Source organism: Mus musculus, chromosome 1 (genome assembly GCF_000001635.26).
Source record: "Mus musculus strain C57BL/6J chromosome 1, GRCm38.p6 C57BL/6J".
In the NCBI taxonomy this organism is placed as follows: domain Eukaryota; kingdom Metazoa; phylum Chordata; class Mammalia; order Rodentia; family Muridae; genus Mus; species Mus musculus.
The window spans coordinates 167687668-167705219 of record NC_000067.6 but is presented as its reverse complement, the minus strand read 5'-3'; the positions used below and the strand labels follow the sequence as shown (position 1 = coordinate 167705219).

Here is a 17552-nt window from a genome sequence, read left to right as displayed (position 1 = left end):
CCCTTCTCTCTTGATGTTCTTTTCTCTGAATGTCGTCCTATTCTTCCAGGACCAGTACTGCTTGAATAAGATGCTCCCCAAAACACATCTTTTGCCCTCTCCTTGGTCTATGCAATATCCCCTTGAACACCATCTTCTTAGCACTGATAGAATAATGTGTCTTAAGAACGTGTGTCCAGGCTGCCCTCCAGAGAGCTCCTTTCACATCTGCCTTCTGGAAGCCTTCAGTAGCTCAGCATATGCTCACTTACCCACTTCTGCCTGCCCCAAATTCTTACTCCACTTCTTCACTCCTTTATTGTCCTGCCCCTCTAGGTTGTCACTCAACCTTCCTCTGCTCAAAGTCATTAAGTTTAACTAATCTTATATGGGAAGTATTCTGCATCATGTTTGTGTTCTCTGTCTCCAGCGCCTCCTCCTTAATTTGTATCCTTGCCAAGTCTTACAGCCTATAGCGACTACCTAACTGATCCTTCTGACCAGTCTCTTCCAAAGCTCCTACTGGTGCCACAAGAATTACCATTCTGGAAAATGAGGGCCATATCTGTTTACTGTAGAGAGAAATATCTGCTGACTGCTTGCTAACTACAGGACTAAGTTTGAAATCCTTCGCGTGCTACATAATTCTTCTCACTGTTTGTTACAATTTTTAGAGTCCACAACCAGCCCAGCCTCCACTGTATCTGGTGGTGTGATTATCAGCATCCCCAAAAATGGTGGGCACTGGAATCTACACTCTTCTTTCTTGGGACTCCCTCTTCCTGCGCGTGACTCCTCCTCTTCCTGGAACCAGCCACACTCTCCCATGACCTACATCCCCATCCATTCTCTAAGAGCCAGTCCATCTCAACTCTCCATATTGCCTACTCTGCACCTCTACGCAAGTCCCCTACTGATAAATGTACCTATCTCTATAACCAATATGCCTTGAGTATTGTACAAGATGCTGGAGACAAAGGGTTAAAACAACAGGAAGTTCCTTTCCCTCATAAGTCTTGCGATATAGCGACAGGGACTATGAAACTATGTGTAGATATTTACAAACATTTGAAATTGTGGCAAACACTGAGGATGACGAATCTCCCATAATAACACAGAACACAGGTACTTACATAACCTGGGTTTTCTCTTTGGCCAAATTGCTGTTTAATTTGAAAGTCTCAAGAGTCTTTGGTAGACTATCAATGCATCTGTGTTTCATTTTATTTATTGTTACATACCTACCTATTGATTAAATGAATGGTTTTTATTAGTGAGCCAACTGTTTGAGTCTATTTAATCTTAAATGTGAGAAATCTGCCTACAACTAAGTAAGGTGAATTCCAACTGTTCATGTACCGCCTGCAATGTCATTTTATTAAACACCAGTTTACAAAGACTGAATTCATGTACACAGTTAATTTCTCTAAAACTGACTGGAGCTAGTTTTAAGGGAACAAAAAGTCTTGGCCACGGAGAGAGAAATAACACAGCATAGGAATGTGTGGTTTCTGAGACAACCAGCATTCCATGCTCACGTTTAGATCAGCCAAGTGGCACCCCCCAAACAAAACAGATGACACCGCTTCTAGAAATGGGCCTCAGTGGGACACCGTGGGATCTTTTCTAGCTGGGACTGAGCTTTGTTTGAGAAATGCAACGCCATCCAGAAGAAAACTTGGAAAGGGGTTATCCTAAGGACGGACGGACAGCTGCTGGTTGGTCCCAATGGAAGCCTCTGGACCTGCTATTTAACAGTTCTGCTGCCAAATGTGCAGACAGGCTCTCAGAATAAAAGTCACCATTGCAAACCCCGAGGACTCGGAGAAGAGAGATGGATGTGATCACGTCGGGTTCTTCCTCCTCCTTCTTCCAGAGGGAGGAACAACTAGGCAAGATGACATTAGAGATTGATACAGACAGCATGATTCAGGAAAGGGATGGCAGAGGAGGCTTTGTGTTTGTGTGTTTGTGGGTTAGTTTGATAATGAGGAGTCACACACACACACACACACACACACACACACACACACACAGAGAGAGAGAGAGAGAGAGAGAGAGAGAGAGAGACAGACACACAAAGATTTAGACAATCGCCAGATTTTTTTTAAGTCCTTGAAAAGCACTGAGTACTGCAACAGCTGCCTTAGGAAGACAGCCTGAAAGCACAAGAATCCAGCAGGTGGGGACTTGTTTTCCAAGAGCTTGTTCAAAAAACACGAACTAAGAATTGTGACCTCACCAGGGTGTGAGCACCAGAAGCCAAGCAGCAGATGTCCCGATTTTAGTGGAAAGGCCATCGAACCGGGGCCACCGGTTGGGGACAGCACCCCAGCATTTCTCTCTACCCATAGCATGAGCAAATTCCATGAGCTTCAGTTTCCTCATATATAAATGCAGAGGAAAAAAACAAACAAACAAACCTTTCTCCTTGACCATTTTTAAAAATTGCTGTAAAGGACCAATCCCTAATACATATGAATGCCCTTTGAAATTTGAAAGAAGATAAATTTTTCACCACTAGAATTCTTTATGACGTTTTCTATGAGCCAAGCATCAATCTACATACTTGGGGAATATTAAAACAAAATGACGCAAGGGGGCAGAGTTTGTTATCACTACATTTTAGAAAGAAGAAACAGTCACAGAGCAAGTGAACCCCTTGCCAGGAAAATAGTAAGGATGGGACCCCAGACACACTGGCTCCTAACAACCACACAATGTTGGGTATATATACAGCTCCAAAGAATATATTTGGGCTCTTGTTTATGTAAAAACCAGCAACCATGATACATAGTCCTATACAGTATTCTACAGCTAACCAAAGGCCTTTTGAGTTGATGCCCCCCTTCTTACAATAACCCTGTGCTATTTAGCTTTTATAAACTTAACACAAACTCCACAAACTGTGAAGAGGAAATCTCAACCGAGTAATTGCCTTCATCAGATTGGTTTATAGGCGTGACTATGGAACATTTTCTTGATTGTTCATTGATGTGAGAGAGCTCAGCCCACTATGAGCAGCGCTAATCCCTAGACAAATTGGCCTGGTCAGTACAAGAAAGCTAGCCAAGGGGTTAGAGAGATAACTCAACAGTTAACTGAACTGGCTGCTCTTCCAGAGGACCTAAATTTGATTCGCAGCACCCACATAGCTGCTAACAGCCATCAGTAATTCTGGTTCCAGAGAGTATGGTGCCATCCTCTGGTTTCTATGGGTACTGCACACAAATGGTACACAAACAACATACACATAAAAATAAATAAATATTTTTTTAGAAAGAAAGAAAGAAAGAGAGAGAGAGGGAGGGAGGGAGGAAGGAAGGAAGGAAGGAAGGAAGGAAGGAAGGAAGGAAGGAAGGAAGGAAGGAAGGAAGAAGAGGAAGGAAGAAAGAGGAGGGAGGAGGGAGGGAAGGAGAGAAGAACAGAAGGAAGGAGGGACAGAAGGAGAAAAAGAAAGAGAGTTAGAAAGCCAGGTGAACCAGCCAGTAAGCAGTACTTATCCATGGTCTCTGCTGTTGGTATATTATGCTTTTAGACAGACGAGTCACTTGTATCCAGAACATCTCTTAACAATAAGACATTACTGAAAGAAATTAAAATTACTTTCCAAGTTCTGGAGAGTGTCAAGACATGACGTGTCCAAACCATTCACACCCACCTGCCTACTGCTCTCAGCTACCGATACAGACAATTGAAATGGGATGGCCAGGCAAATAACTAAGCATAGACAAAATAAGATCCACAGAAAGATGAGTGTGTGCATAAGTACAGTCAGCATGGTGTACGGACAAATGGGGAGGCCTCCTGTGAAGCACTGTGTTTGTTCTGTGCAAAATGATCTGCTCTGTTACCAGTCCATTTTAGAGGCCACAGTCCCAGCTTAGGGTGCTCTTTCTGCTGACTCCACGTCATTCCCAGGAAAATGTACCAGTTCCACTGGGATGATACTATAATACCTGTTGTGATTTGACGGTTAGTAAGGGAGTCTCCAGCCTGTACATAGGGTAAGTGAAGATGTAAGAAGTCCCAAAATTAGTTTAGAGCAGAAGCCAAGCAAAATGTTGCTTTAAAGGACAGTATTGTAGTTGAATCCAGGTGCTTAGAATGAGTGGAGTCCTGGGGGAAGATGAGGTATTTTGAGAGAACCTAGCAAAACCCAAGCCAAGAAGACAGGATAGGATTTTCTGAGGTGTTCTTCCTTTCTGGGTTTTTTAAGCCTACCCCCTCGGACTAACAACTATGCCCATATCCCTGAGGATAGTGGCTCTCACAAATAGAGCACAAGCCTGAAGGGAATCCATGCCACACTGAGAAGAGGGCCAAGAGGAGAAAGAAGAAGGAAAGAGGGCAGCATGGGAGGAAATTCTAGATGGTTATGTTAAAAGGGATTTGTTCCACTGTCACAACCAGAAAACTAGCTCCCCCAAGCCAGCTGGAGGGCAGGAAAGGTGGGAGGACATACTGGAGAAAGATGGTGCTGAAGAGATACTCTGGGTAGCAGATGAGACAGGTGGGACCTTAAAACAAAGAACCATTTGGTCTGTGATGAGTCGGAAATGCCTGGGATGTGCACAGGCAGCCCTGGTGCTGCTGCTTGGTCCCAGGTAAAGGGGATGGGGGGAGGGCTCCTGTTCTTAGTTATGCCCAGCCCTGGGACTTGCAGCTTCTGACCGCCGCACAGGCTTCCCTGCCTCCCTAGCTGGCCAGTCACGTTTTCCCGCTGGGCCCCTTTCTGGGGAGAGATGTAAACTCCTCTACCCTAAGGATGAAAACCCTGAGCTGTGCCAGCATCAGTGAGTGACCCCTCAGGCTCAGGCTGTCCTGGAGCTCAAACAAAGACATATTGGGACCCTCCTGCCGAGAGGGGGGGGGACGTTCCTGGGCGGAGGTGGGGGGGACTGGGCCTTAATCTGCTGCACAATGAATGACATCAATGTTAAGAAGGAAAATATGGTTTGGGGGTACAGCCCCCAGGAGCCCAACATTTTAGTATTTAAAGGAACTTTAATGAGCTTAAGTGGCTAATCTCGAGTTCAGGAGGGGGTGTTTTGTTTTGTTTTGTTTTGAAAAATCCTTTTAAAGGCTCCTGAGGCTTGATAGCCCTGGATTGTGAGCCCTGGAATGGCTGCCCTTAACTGAAAGGCCAGGAGGGAGTGAGGAGAAAGAATTGCCCCCAAAGAGCTTCTCACGCTGCTTCCAAACCTGGGCTGTGGAGCTGTGGAGCTGTGGAGAGCATCCTTCATGAGGGAGAAGTACAGAAGAGCCTCAAGTGCCGGCCCCACATGCACTGGGATCAGGGCTCAGCACCCCAAGAAGAGAGAGGTGCCCAGAGAAACAGCAGCTTTGCACATGACTGACACACAGATGTCCTGCCCCAACGCTGGCCAATCTTCCTGACAAGTGACAAATGCTCCCATTTTACTGGTGACAGCACCGATCCAGGCACATCTCCGATACAGGGAACACCCAAGGAGTCATGACATGGAATTACACAGACCCGAGATGAAGGCCCACTGCCAAGATACCAAGCTGAGGACAACTCAATAACTCGATGGCTCTGTGGTAGGATTATTGTGCACAGTAAAAGGCTAATTAGGAGGTTGGAGAGGTAGTTTAGTGGGTAGAGGACTTGCCAAGCAACCATGAGAACCTGAGTTCAGATTCCTCAGAAAACACGTGAAAGACAGGGGGCAGCTGTTCAGATCCATCACCGCAGTGTTGGAAAGGAAGAGACAGATGCATCGATGGGGCCCATGGGCCATCTAGTCTAGCAAACCAGCGAGCCCCCAGTTCAGTGAGAGACCCTGTCTCAAAAATGAAAAGCAAAAAACATTCAAGTCACTTGTGCATCTCTGGCCTCTGCCCAGACATGTGCATACACACAAATGCATGCATATAACATACCCACAGAGAGAGACTGAGGCAGACAGAGAGACAGAGAAAAATAAGAGGCTAATTGGATTCTCCCAGGTAAGAAAATAGAGAATCCATGGGTTAGCAGGGGGGCAGAAGAGATGAGGCAGTTGGTGGTGGGGTTTAAATAGTATTTAATGCTTACAAAAGTCATGTGAACAAAGCTCTACAGGGCACAGGGGAGTGGTAGGCAGAATGGAGTGAAACAGATGTGAGCCTTGAGATCGCATGCGGCCCATTCCCAGCAAGACCGGAAGATTACAATTTTTTTATGGACAGGATTTATTGGACGAGTTGGAAAGCCCAGTCCACTCCACAGTGGCCAGCTATCTCTCCAAGCTCATCCGTTACGAGAGTAATGATAAACCACAAGTATGATGTGCGGAGGGACGCCGGAGGCCCAAAGAGTCAGCAAAGCCAGACGTAGTTGCTATTATCCAAAAATAGGATCCCCAAACTGGAGTTCTGAAAAGCTGGAAGAGACCAGACTCTTCCATGTGACTCCGGTTATGGGACTGGGAAAAGCACAGTCTATTTTGTATTTTTAGTTGTTAGATCATTATGGCGCAATGATGGAGACCTCACAAGGTTTCATTAAGTTCTGTCTGATCTGCGCATGGCAGCCAAGTGATAGGCTCTGCGGAAGACTTAGTTGTTCTGTTCACCACCAAGGAAAATAGTACAGGGGTATAATTTTTAAATCTCCTTTTAACTACACAGATGGGACTATTGTGATGGGGAAAGTATACCCACTGGGTAGGGGACGGATGTGGGTTTTGTTTTATTCTTTACATAATATCTCTTCCAATACGTCAGTGTTTCTGCGGCATTCCAATTGCATCTGCTATCTAGAGCCGAGAGAAACTTAATCCCTGCCCTAAGACTCATTTTATTTATTTTCAGTAGTGTGAAAGCAAACATGTAGCAAGGTTACCGTGTTTACACCTCCATCTCAGCCCACACAGCGTTAATCCTCCTACTAATTAATGCCAGGGCCATAGCGATCTTATTCATTTCATCTTGGTTAAAAATATAGAGACCGATCGCTGGGGCTTACTAAAATAACAAGTTGACATTTGGAAGGTGTCTGCAAGACTGTAGGGTAGGTTTCACTTAAGATATGACAAAGAGACACTAAGCTGCAGGCAGCGCCACCAGCTAGGGACAACGTGACTCATTCTAATTGTGGACTAAATGCTCTCTGTCCTGGTAGTCGAAGGAGAAAACGTAAGCCCTCAAGAGCACCAGAAGAGATTCTCTCTCTATCCTTGACAACGGACCATTCAAAAGGGTATGAGGGGTGGCCTTGGGATGTTTTGAAAATCACTACCTTCCCCTGACAGAGTATAGAAAAGCCACCATAGACAACAGCACTGTCCTAAGGGCCCCAGGGGACTCTCAGGAGGACACACAGTATCCTCCCAAGGAGCTTTCTCAGCCAGGCTGGGATAGAGCAGGGATCCCCACTGGGAAATCTCTACTCAGGACTCTCCATCCAACATGGCCCAAGGCCCTCTTTATCTCGCTCTGAGTGACTTATTAAAAAGTGCCACACTGAAGACATGAAAACCACCAATTTAAAAAAATAATAACAAGTCATAGAGATTTATTTTCTATTCAAAAAATAGTAAAACAGAGCTAAAATTTCATAGGACCAATATTACAAAAATAAAATCCTCTCTAAACTAGACAGATGTGTCTGATTTTAAATCTCTCAAAATTTATCTTTCAGGATTGTACAACTGTACTTGGTAATCCAGTTCATGTGATTCAATATTGATTATTTTGACTTTGGTAATGTACAATAATCCCATTTTGTAATATGTATTTATTCTAAGAAGTTATTATTAAAATGGTTGTTCATACAATAAAATAATTTTAAAGTCTTTATTTTCTTACTTTTAAATACTATAGCCCAAGTAATCTGTTTTTTTTTTTTGGGGGGGGTGGTTAAATGAATGGAGCTGTTCTTAATAAAGAAAATATCCCATGATCATGTTCACAAACCTTCATAAGATTAAAAAAGGAACCATGGCTAGCACTCCCTGATATGGATAAGTCTTGGTTGATGCAAACATGACAAATAAAATGCAAGACAAATAATTAGCTATAGGAAAAGTTCTTGTCAGTGAACTCCAGGTATTGAGCGTGACTTCCATGTGGAGGACAAAGGTCTCAGAACTCTACACTATGTAAAACCCGTCTGGATAAATCACTGTTCATACTGTGTTCCATTTAAGTAAGGATCAAAGAGCCTCATCGTCATATTCAACCCCAGCTCCCAAAATACTATAATTGCCTCAACCAACTATCTAATTCCAATGTCTTTAAGTCCTAGATTCCAAGCAAGTCTTACCCATCGGCCGACACATATAGAAAAAGAAAACAGCTCTACACAAGAAATATTTTCGCCCTCTAAAATTAAAACAGAGAGAGAAAAAGAGAGGTTGCATAAACACAGCCATGATCGTGGACTCTGCTCATTGCGAGCTAAGCCCCTACAATTGAATGCAGACAAAAATTATTACCTAGTTGTGCTTGATTTTTATATTTCTTACTATGTTATTGTGCCAAGAGCCAGGCCAAGCAAAAGTACAGTGGAGCAACACTCTAACAATGGCCTTTGCAATTTCATCTGCAGGTTCCTTTTATGAAGAGCTGCATGCTCAATTTTGATCTCCAAGTAGTAACACAGTAATAGTAATAATAATAGTAATAATAGTAATAACCACCCAAGCTAACTCCTCCACACACACCTCCTGCACCACTTTGAGAGATGGCAGAATGGTTTTATTACCACTCCCAACACAGAGCGCGCCCTAAGTCTTCCTCACCTGGGGCTGGCAAGCCTCAGGCCAAAAGAAAGAGACAAAGAATACTGTAAGTGGGATGACATCGACTCTCCCCCATGTCTGTCCCTTTCTCTGGACAGACAACTAATCTACCCCAAAAGACAGAAGAAAACACTTCAGAGGCCTTCAGAGGAAAGGCTTCCCCGAGCTGTGATCCGCTGATGTGTGGGGAGTTAGCACGCTGTGGGAATAGCCCTGATGACAGCAATCCTACCCCACACTGCTCCCAGGGTGTCCAAAACAATCCGAGTGATAATGATGAACTTCATATGTGAGGAGAAAAGGCCCTGCCTGACCCACGAGCCACCAGGCACATGAAAGAAGCAATATAAATTTGATTTAAAAGTGGGACGCTGTCCAGAGGCTCAATTATCTATCAAATTGCCACGTCTCCCCGACCCCACCATCCTCTGTCTCAGACTGAGGCATGGCCACAGTACTTGCTTGGAACAGACTCAGAGAAAACTCTGAACGAGCCGGATCACAGAAGGCTCACTGAAATAGGGAACAACAGTTACATAAATAGAAATCTTCCAGGCTGGAAAATATTTTGGTTGTCTGCTAACTTACAAGAATGCCGAAGCAAACTGAACCCATTCCTGAAATATCCACACCTATACTATTACTACCTCAAGGGGTCTATCCTCATAGCACAGCTCCATCAATTCCACCAGTGTTGTCTTTTCTTAGAATCAGTTGTTTTTTCTTCGATGACACCCTGAGCAAGGGAACCCCCCCCCCGCCCCGCCCCGCCCAGTTCTTGATTTCTGGCTGTTCATAAATCGCCATACTACACTCTGGCCTTGAAATGCTTGTTTGTTTTGGATAGCTGAAAAATAAAGTATTCCTAAGGGTGCCATAGTGGAGGAGGCCAATACTTAGTAAAACATCCTGAGGTTTCAAATGAACACTCTTGTCCAAGATGCCACCATCAATCCACTGCCTTCATGAGAAAGAAGTTGATGTTTCGCATTGGGGAACTGAAAAGAACTCTGACACAATGGAATTCTGTCTTTCTAAGCATCCTGTACTGGAGTGGTTACCCTGACAATTTCATACACAGAGCAAGTGATTCTGGTTACTGTCACCCCCTACCCTCCCCAGTCTCCTGCTCCTATTTCTACCCCACCTCCAATAAATCCCATTCCATTTAAGGGAAGGCCTGACCTGACTCCAGGGATATGCAGGTAATGATTGAAATACAAATCTAGACCTTCCAATGATCCAGAAATGCACACACATGGCAGAAATAAATGTGATAACCTCTGCTGCTAAAACTGTGCTCATGGCAGTCACCAGAGAGTGCAATGCATTCATTCATTTCTTTATGTAGAAACAGCACTTACACTTTACAGATTTGAGGGATCAAAGTACTGTCTGATCCCTTTTCTATCAAGTGCCTATAATGAACCACCATGGCTCTTAGCATCTAACACACATCTTATTTTCCCTCTCCCTTTACCTTGTCTGGGACCTTAGTGTGGAGGAAACACATCCAGGGAGAGGGGTTTCCATTGCAGTAAGAGGGGAAGCAATTTCTGTGAGTTTCATGACTATTGCCCCCAAGTTGAGCTGTACCCTCCAGGATTAACATGTGGCCATTCCAGATAGCTTCTAGCAGATACCTAGTCCTGTGTAAGTGGAGAAACCTTTTCAGGAAGCCCTTGCTAGTCTGGGTAAAATAGATGGGAAACGTGCCAGGCTAGAAGCCGCCTGCCATCGAGCTCCAAGAATTTTCCAATGATTTTCCTCGTCACAACCAGGGTTTTACGTGTAGAAGCTCCATAAAAGCCTGTTGAATAAAGGAATTTTTCCTGAGCCCAACTTAAAGAAAGAAAGAAAGAAAGAAAGAAAGAAAGAAAGGAAGGAAGGAAGGAAGGAAGGAAGGAAGGGAGAGAGAGAGAGAGAGAGAGAGAGAGAGAGAGAGAGAGAGAGAGAGAGAGAGAGAGAAAGAAGAAATCATCTCTTCACTCCCTCCTACATCAAGTGTCTTAAGAGTATTGAGGACATTAAAATGCTGGTTTGCTGAGAGAAGACGGGACTGAGAGGGGGAAGAGAGGAGAGATGGAATTTAAGGGAGGAATAAATGAATCTAAAACAGCCTCCACTGACAGGCTGCGAGCATGCTTGCTCTGAAACTGTGCTCAGAGCTGAGCAGTCCAAGCAAGCTGATCTTGGATATCCATGTGCCCGTAAATATTTTTAAATTAAAATTAAAAAAAAAACCCTTTCAGCATCACACTAACAGGTCTTTGAACAATGTAGCTCACACCCTCTATAAAATCTTGATTTTGACCAACAGCTGGCAAGTTGATCCCTGCAATTTTCTCTTCGCAGAAATAGCTTTGTGAGGGGAGAACTGACCCTCTCGGCTAATAAGCCCAAACCTGGAGGGCTGCAATGGAAGGGATACTGTTCTGTTAAGCACTCTAAGGCAACTGTTTCTTCTCCTCTTGACACAGCCTGACTTCCTTAAAGAAGATTTGACTGGCCAGACAGCTGTGTTGACCCTTGAGCCTTCTTTGATTCCTGATTTTCTTTTTTTAACAAACAGAATAGAAAAATCACAAGCCAAATCCTTCCCTAAGCTCCAATACGTTTGAATTTGCCAGTGTTGTGCCTGAAGGATGTGGACCTTTCTCTAATCTATAAGCAGAAAGATAAAGATTGGGCTCACACAATACCAAAACCGGCCATGAAAAGCAGGGGGGGGGGGGAAGCGAGCAGTCACCAGGCTTTGTCTACTTGACGTTGTATAGACCAAATCCGCTTAATTACCTAAAAATCACAGTTTTTACCCGGACTCGGGGGCTACAAGCAGACAAGCCAGCACAGACAGCAGTATTTTTTTTTTCTTTCAAAATTGTTTACCATAAAGATCAGGGGGAGTTTTGCTTCTTTGCTGATTTCTGTATTGTACAACTCACATAAATGCAAGCATGTTTTATTTTGATTTGTTTTTGCTTTTGTTGTTTTTTTGTTTTTGATTTTGTTAGTTTTGGGGGGTTTTGGTTTTTTTAGGTTCTGAAAAAAATGTAAAGCACTTCTGAGACAACAGGAAGACCTGGTGGTCTCTCCACACGGAGGTAAAAGTCAGGCATTTTATGTCGGAGCAGGAGGACTGAGTAGCAGAGAGGGTGGTGGTGGCTGCTGCGTCTAACTTGGTCCATTTTTTTTTCCTCTGTTCTTCCTTTCCCCTGTGTTTTTTGTTTTGATAGCCAACCCTCCTTTGCACTTCTTTTCACTGTGCGTCGTCGTCACAGGCACAGGCACAGGCACACGCTGACCTTCCTCAGCCTCTCTCCACATAGTGGAGTGAAAGGGGCTGCATTTCCTCCGTGTACACACACACACACACACACACACACACACACACACACACACACGCATGCATGCACACACAATCAACATATGCCAGCCCTTGCGCACAAAAACAGAAGAGCTCTGAGCCATTTTTCTTTCTGGCTAGCCCTCCACAATCCTAGGAATCCAATGTCCCTATGAATTGGCCAGTGTTGAAATGCAAGACAGCTTCCTCTCCTTACTTCCGCAGGGCTCCTCCTGGCCAGTCTTCTGACAATAAGGGCATCCTACCACACACACCACAATCCCAAGGGTATTTCAGAAATCCAGATTGGGAAAAGAACCGCTCGCTCTCTTCATTACCTGCCTCCCAGTTCTGCATGCTGATATGAGCATCGAACATGCGTCCTGTCAGATAACTTCCCTAGTCTAGAACAGGGTGGAGACGCTCTGCAGAACAGTTTCCCTCTAGCCTACGAACTCCTGAAAACCCGAAGAGGGGGTTACTGGAAACGCCAAACAAGGGTGCAGGGCAAAAAAGGTCATTTCCAAACCTGATTTGATCAAGCCCAGGAGAAAAAAAAAATGTGCCCACGGGACAGAAACCACCCGATCCTTACTGATGGGCACAAACTCCAGAGCCATGCAAACCCTTGAGAAAGATGAAATGGAAAAAAAGGGTCGCTAGTCGCTAGCTCCCCGCTCCCCGGCAAAGTGATCTCTGTGAATGCCCTGGCCCGGGTTGATGAACTTGGAATGATTTGAAAATATGTTCGCGGCAAAACAAAAACAAAACCAAAAACCCCGCATTGCGGCTCTCCCGGGCCCCAAGTTGTGCATACGGATGGACTTCCCGCAACCCGGGGAGTGTACCGAACGCGGATGCGCGAGATTTACTGGCCTTTCCTGCGAGTGCCTCCTCGAAGAGGGTGCAGGAGGACACGGTCCCCAGCGCACACCCGTGGAGGTGAGTGGGCGCGCTCCGGCGAAGCAGGCACTTACTTCTCGTAGTGGTACTTGCAGTAGAGCTTCTTGTCCCGGTAGAAGCAGGTGGTCTCCAGGGGCTCTTTGCAGGAGGCACACTGCACGCATTGCTCGTGCCAGAAGCTGTCGTTGAGCCGCAGCAGAAACCTGTCCGAGATGACCCGCTGACAGCCCTCGCAGACAGACTTGGGGCTCACCGCTCTGCCTACAACAGCAACAGATGTTGCCGGTGAGCCACACCGGCAAGCTAACCCCAGCCAAACCTGCTCTCGATAGGATTAGACCCACCCTGGGCCTTGCACCCTCAGGAAGCTCCTCTGATGATCAGATATTCCGAAAAATCAAACCAAGTGACGATGACGTTACTAATACATAAAGACTAAGTAGCAAGGTATAAATTTTAGCGAGGGAGGGGGCTGAAGTCAATAAATGGTCTTAGTTATTAGACAGATCCAGGTATATTGCGAGCTTTCACTACGCCTTTAAATTAGATTACATATAAATTTGTGCTCCCAGGACTCTCAAGTCGTCATTAATCATTAAATCACTGTATTTGTGTCCTTTGACTACTTTTAAATGATCGATAATAATTTGCTTGCAACTGAGTTCTATTTTTTTAAGGAAAATTATCATTTTCTGTTTTCTTCATAAAAGGCGGCCTGCGGGGGCAGAAAAATACCATCTCTCCCTACGTGAGCTCAGTACTGTGCAAACTAGTGAATCTCTCCTATGTCTTGTTTGGCGTGAAAATTGCAGGTGGCTTTTCATAATTAGGAAACGTCAAGATGGGGAAAAATAATAGCTGAGCGCAGAGACCCTGAGAAGGGTGCTGGCCAGAGAATTCTAGATCTTCTGCGCTCAGAAGCGCTGATTGGAGCAACAAACCTCTTAGCTCAGTCAGAGAATCTTCTCTGCCCTACCCTTTGACCTTTTTGACTTTTTCCCTTCGGGTCTTGTTCCAGCCCCCCCCCTTGCCCCCAACAAGCAAGGGAGAAATACTTGGCCGCCTTTGTTGACAATTTTCACAACCGTTTAAAGAAGCCCTTGTCCCACAAGAACACTCTTGTCTGTGATGTCCCAAAGGGACGATCCTTCTCCATACCACTACACTAATCTCACTTTCTGCTTTGTAAGCTGGACAGGTCGTTTTGTGTGGTGGGAAGCCAGCAAGAAGGCCTGGGGAGAAAGTGGTCGTTCTCAATTGTAAATTTCTGTTGTCTTGGTCTCAGCACCCCATCCTATGGTTGGGACAAACCATAGGATGGGTCGCGGGTCTCATGGTGCAGAGAACCAAACCCAGTGTGCCTGAGTCCGCACACAGGCTCTAGCCTGCGTCTTCCTTCTTGCTCTGGGGAGAAAATCCTGACAATTTCGAAAGGGAGGTTGAAAGAAGAGGGCATGGGTTTTGTAATTTCGTTTCCTCTGAACTGTTGGGGTGGAGTGGGCGATTTCTCTCTGGACATGGTTTCTATAATCGAAATTTTTTCAGCCCCACTCTATTGGTTCTAAAGTTAGAGAAAGAGGCAAGAGGTTTAAATAAAAGAAAAATCTCTCCTTCAGAAAGAAGCGGGAAGAAACACAGGAAGAAAGAAAATTTAAAAACAAAACAAAACAAAACATTTTTTTCTCCAAACTTGAAAATTCCAAAGGGAGAGTTGAAGAGACACTGGCAAAACAAGCCTGAACTCTGAAAGACCCATGGGTATGACTCTTTGGATCTCTCTATTCTCTGCTCCTTCGAAGTGGCTGGGTTGGGGGTAGAGGGATACCAAGCTTGCGGAACAGGGGTCCGGCTTCAGTTAATTAAAGACCAGGCAAGGGCCCCGCCGTGCAAGCTAATCCCAGCGCAGCGCTGCCCACCAGCCCGGAAAAGCCTCTCGGCCATGCCCAATACTAAAATTGGGGCTGCAGTTGGTGGGGGAAGAGAAGAACCTGGGCGCTCTGGGCCTCGGATCTCTCATGCTAGGACACAGGCCTCTGAGAAACCGGTGGCATTTATGAGCCGTCGATCAGCTCCGTGATTAAAAATCCAGCCCTGGGTATTATTAATCACTTGCCACTCAAATGCCTTGTGAACATGCTCGCCCGCCCCTCAAGGCTTTGGGGAATTCGATGTTGAACTCGTGAAGCCTGGGGAGGCTTGATGGTTGTATTTAGGTAGGGACGACTCAAAAGGACTGATGGACACGGAAAGACAGAGATTGTGGGCACCTCTGTGTGCGCGCGAAGAGGGTGCTAGTCTGGTCGCTTAACCCAGTATCAGAGACCTGACGTACTGAGCTCCCGGCCCCGGCAGAAGGAGGATGCTCTAGGGAGCATGCGGTTGAACACTTACCCAGCAAAGAGGAGAAAGATGCCGAGGTCTCAATCGCACTTTGAAAGTTCTCCTCCATCTTCAGGCCGTCCAACATGTTCGGGGTGAGCCAGGAGGACCTGTAGAGCGGAGGAACGGTTGAGTCTAGCTTCCCGTGCCTGTTGGGACTCCGCACCCTCAGTTGCCACTCTCCTGGGACAGGACAGAAGCAGTGTCCAGGGCGACAAGAATGAGCCTAGAGGGTAGAGTCCAGACAAGGGAAATGTAAGGTGGGAGGAGAGAGAAGAGCCACCGTGAACTGCTCGGACGGCTCTGATTTCACTTGAAGTCAACGCGTTATGTGCTAAGGCCTCCGCCCCCTAACTGCGTTCTCCTAACCCCCACCCCCACCCCTGTCCCCAGGTTTCCCATTCCAAGACCGACTCCGCCCCATCCTATACTAATGTGGCCCCTAGGGATCCCACCACTAGAACTATGGTACTCTGTGTGATGGGGTGGGGGTACGCCTGCTCTCAGAGCCAGGGCCAAGCCGGGACCAACCAGGTCCGATATCCCAGTGGCACCACCACTCACTTTCGACCCTCACCTGTCTTAGAGAGAGGCAGAGTAAGGGACTCGGAGACTGTCCCGCCTGCTTCCGTACTCCTGGCGCAGCGCTCTGCTTGGGGGGTGGGGGGGGGGCGCTCGGGAGTAGGCGTGCGGGGCGCGCGGGGAGGTCCTCCCGCCGGTCGGCCAGTGCCGGGAACGTCTGCAGGAGCAAAGGAGTCGCCTTGGGGAGGAGCCGCGACTGGCCCGGTTCACTCTTGGATGCATTTCAAATCAACTTTCAGAAACACGCCCGCCCGAGCCGGAGCCTAAGGATCCCCGCAGCCTTCCTTACCTGATGGGCGAGCTCGCGCCCAGCGTCCGGAGCAGCGCGAAGTGGCCGGGAGACGCCGGGCAGCTTTGGCGGAGGGAGGAGGCGTCCCCTAGGCTGCAGCCAGAGCAGCCGCCCGGACTCCGGCGCACCCGGGAGAGAGCAGGAGCGAACGCCGGCCCCCGATTCCGCTCCTCGGCGCGCCGGAGTGGGGCCGGGCCGTGGCCTCAAGCCGCCGATCCTCCTCGGGACGTCCCGCCAACACGCGCCGCTCTGCAGCCGGGAAGGGGAAACCAGGCGGCTGCTCCAAGATCGGCGGTGGAACCGGAGGCCCAGGGTCCTGGGTGCAAAGTCCGCCCTGCCTTCTTCGAGGCGGCTCGGGCGGTTTCTGACAGTGGCCGCTGGCTGCGTGCGCGGCCCGGGAAGGGGGTGGGGTGCGCAGGGCGGGGGCCTGGGAGCGCGTCCCGTGGCGGGGCCCGCGGTGCTCTGTTTCCCCGGCTTGGCTGCTCGACCCACCGCGAGGCTACAGCCTGATGCTCCAGTCTGCTGCCCGGACCTCCCGGACGCGCCAAACTTTTCCTTCTCTCCACGTGGAACGGTTGCCCCGGGGGAGCTACACCCCAGACTCGGCAGAGATCCGTGCCACCTAGACTTCACGCGGGCGGGATGGGGATCCGGTTGCTCTCGGATCTGCACCGTAAGTGATGACTAACCTCAGACACCTGGAGGTCGCGGGGATCGCCTAGAGCCCCCAACCCCAATCCTCTCTGCTTTGTGAACTCTGGCACCAGAAGCTCCAAGCTCTTCGGATTTTCATTCACCCACTTGCTCCTGCAACTTACAAATTTGTTTTGGCTTAAAACTCAACTCACCGTTTCTGGCTGAAACTACTTCACTGCTGGGAAATGCAATAATGGGACCCATGGCCAAACCTTGAATCAGGCTCCCTCTATCCTATCCTGCTGGCTGGATGCTAGACTAGAAGTCAGCCAAGGGGACTTTTCTTAGAAAAGAAGATCCTGGGGGCAGTTTTTAATTCCCTGTGATTCATAACATTCTGCAGCGACAGCCCTCCAGCCTCTCTAGAGGCAGGAACAGGGTCTTGCTCCTCTATTCCAAGAAAAGCCTGGGGCCAAGTGACTCAATAAACACATCATTGCGTTGGCTAACATTTTATCGACCATTAATTTTGTGCCAATCTTTATTCCGTAGCCAACTTATCTAATCTTTAAATTTTAAGGTGGGGAAAATTATAGTCTCAGTGTTCGGGTTGCCCTAAGGAAATGGGACACCTGTCCACGTGAAATTCTAGCCTGCTCTCCAGAACACCGTTGGGAGGTCCAATTCC

General features: G+C 47.2%; 1 protein-coding gene across 4 annotated transcripts in view; it reads right to left on the bottom strand.

Moving 5' to 3' along the window:
* Window positions 1-16990, bottom strand: part of Lmx1a (LIM homeobox transcription factor 1 alpha) — a 160512-nt gene extending 143522 nt beyond the window's left edge. Inside the window, exons 1-4 of one of the 4 annotated variants that reach the window (XM_006496611.3) lie at window positions 16229-16990; window positions 15935-16096; window positions 15370-15583; window positions 13053-13239 (exon numbers count right to left, since the gene is read on the bottom strand). In XM_006496611.3, the coding sequence (XP_006496674.1) occupies window positions 13053-13239; window positions 15370-15445 (263 nt within the window). In that variant the 5' untranslated portion in view covers window positions 15446-15583; window positions 15935-16096; window positions 16229-16990. Of the gene's footprint in view, window positions 1-13052; window positions 13240-15369; window positions 15663-15934; window positions 16097-16228 lie in introns of those variants that run through there. The other 3 variants (XM_017321684.1, XM_030242132.1, NM_033652.5) reach the window with 3 other exon arrangements.
* Between the last annotated feature and the right edge of the window lie 562 nt (window positions 16991-17552).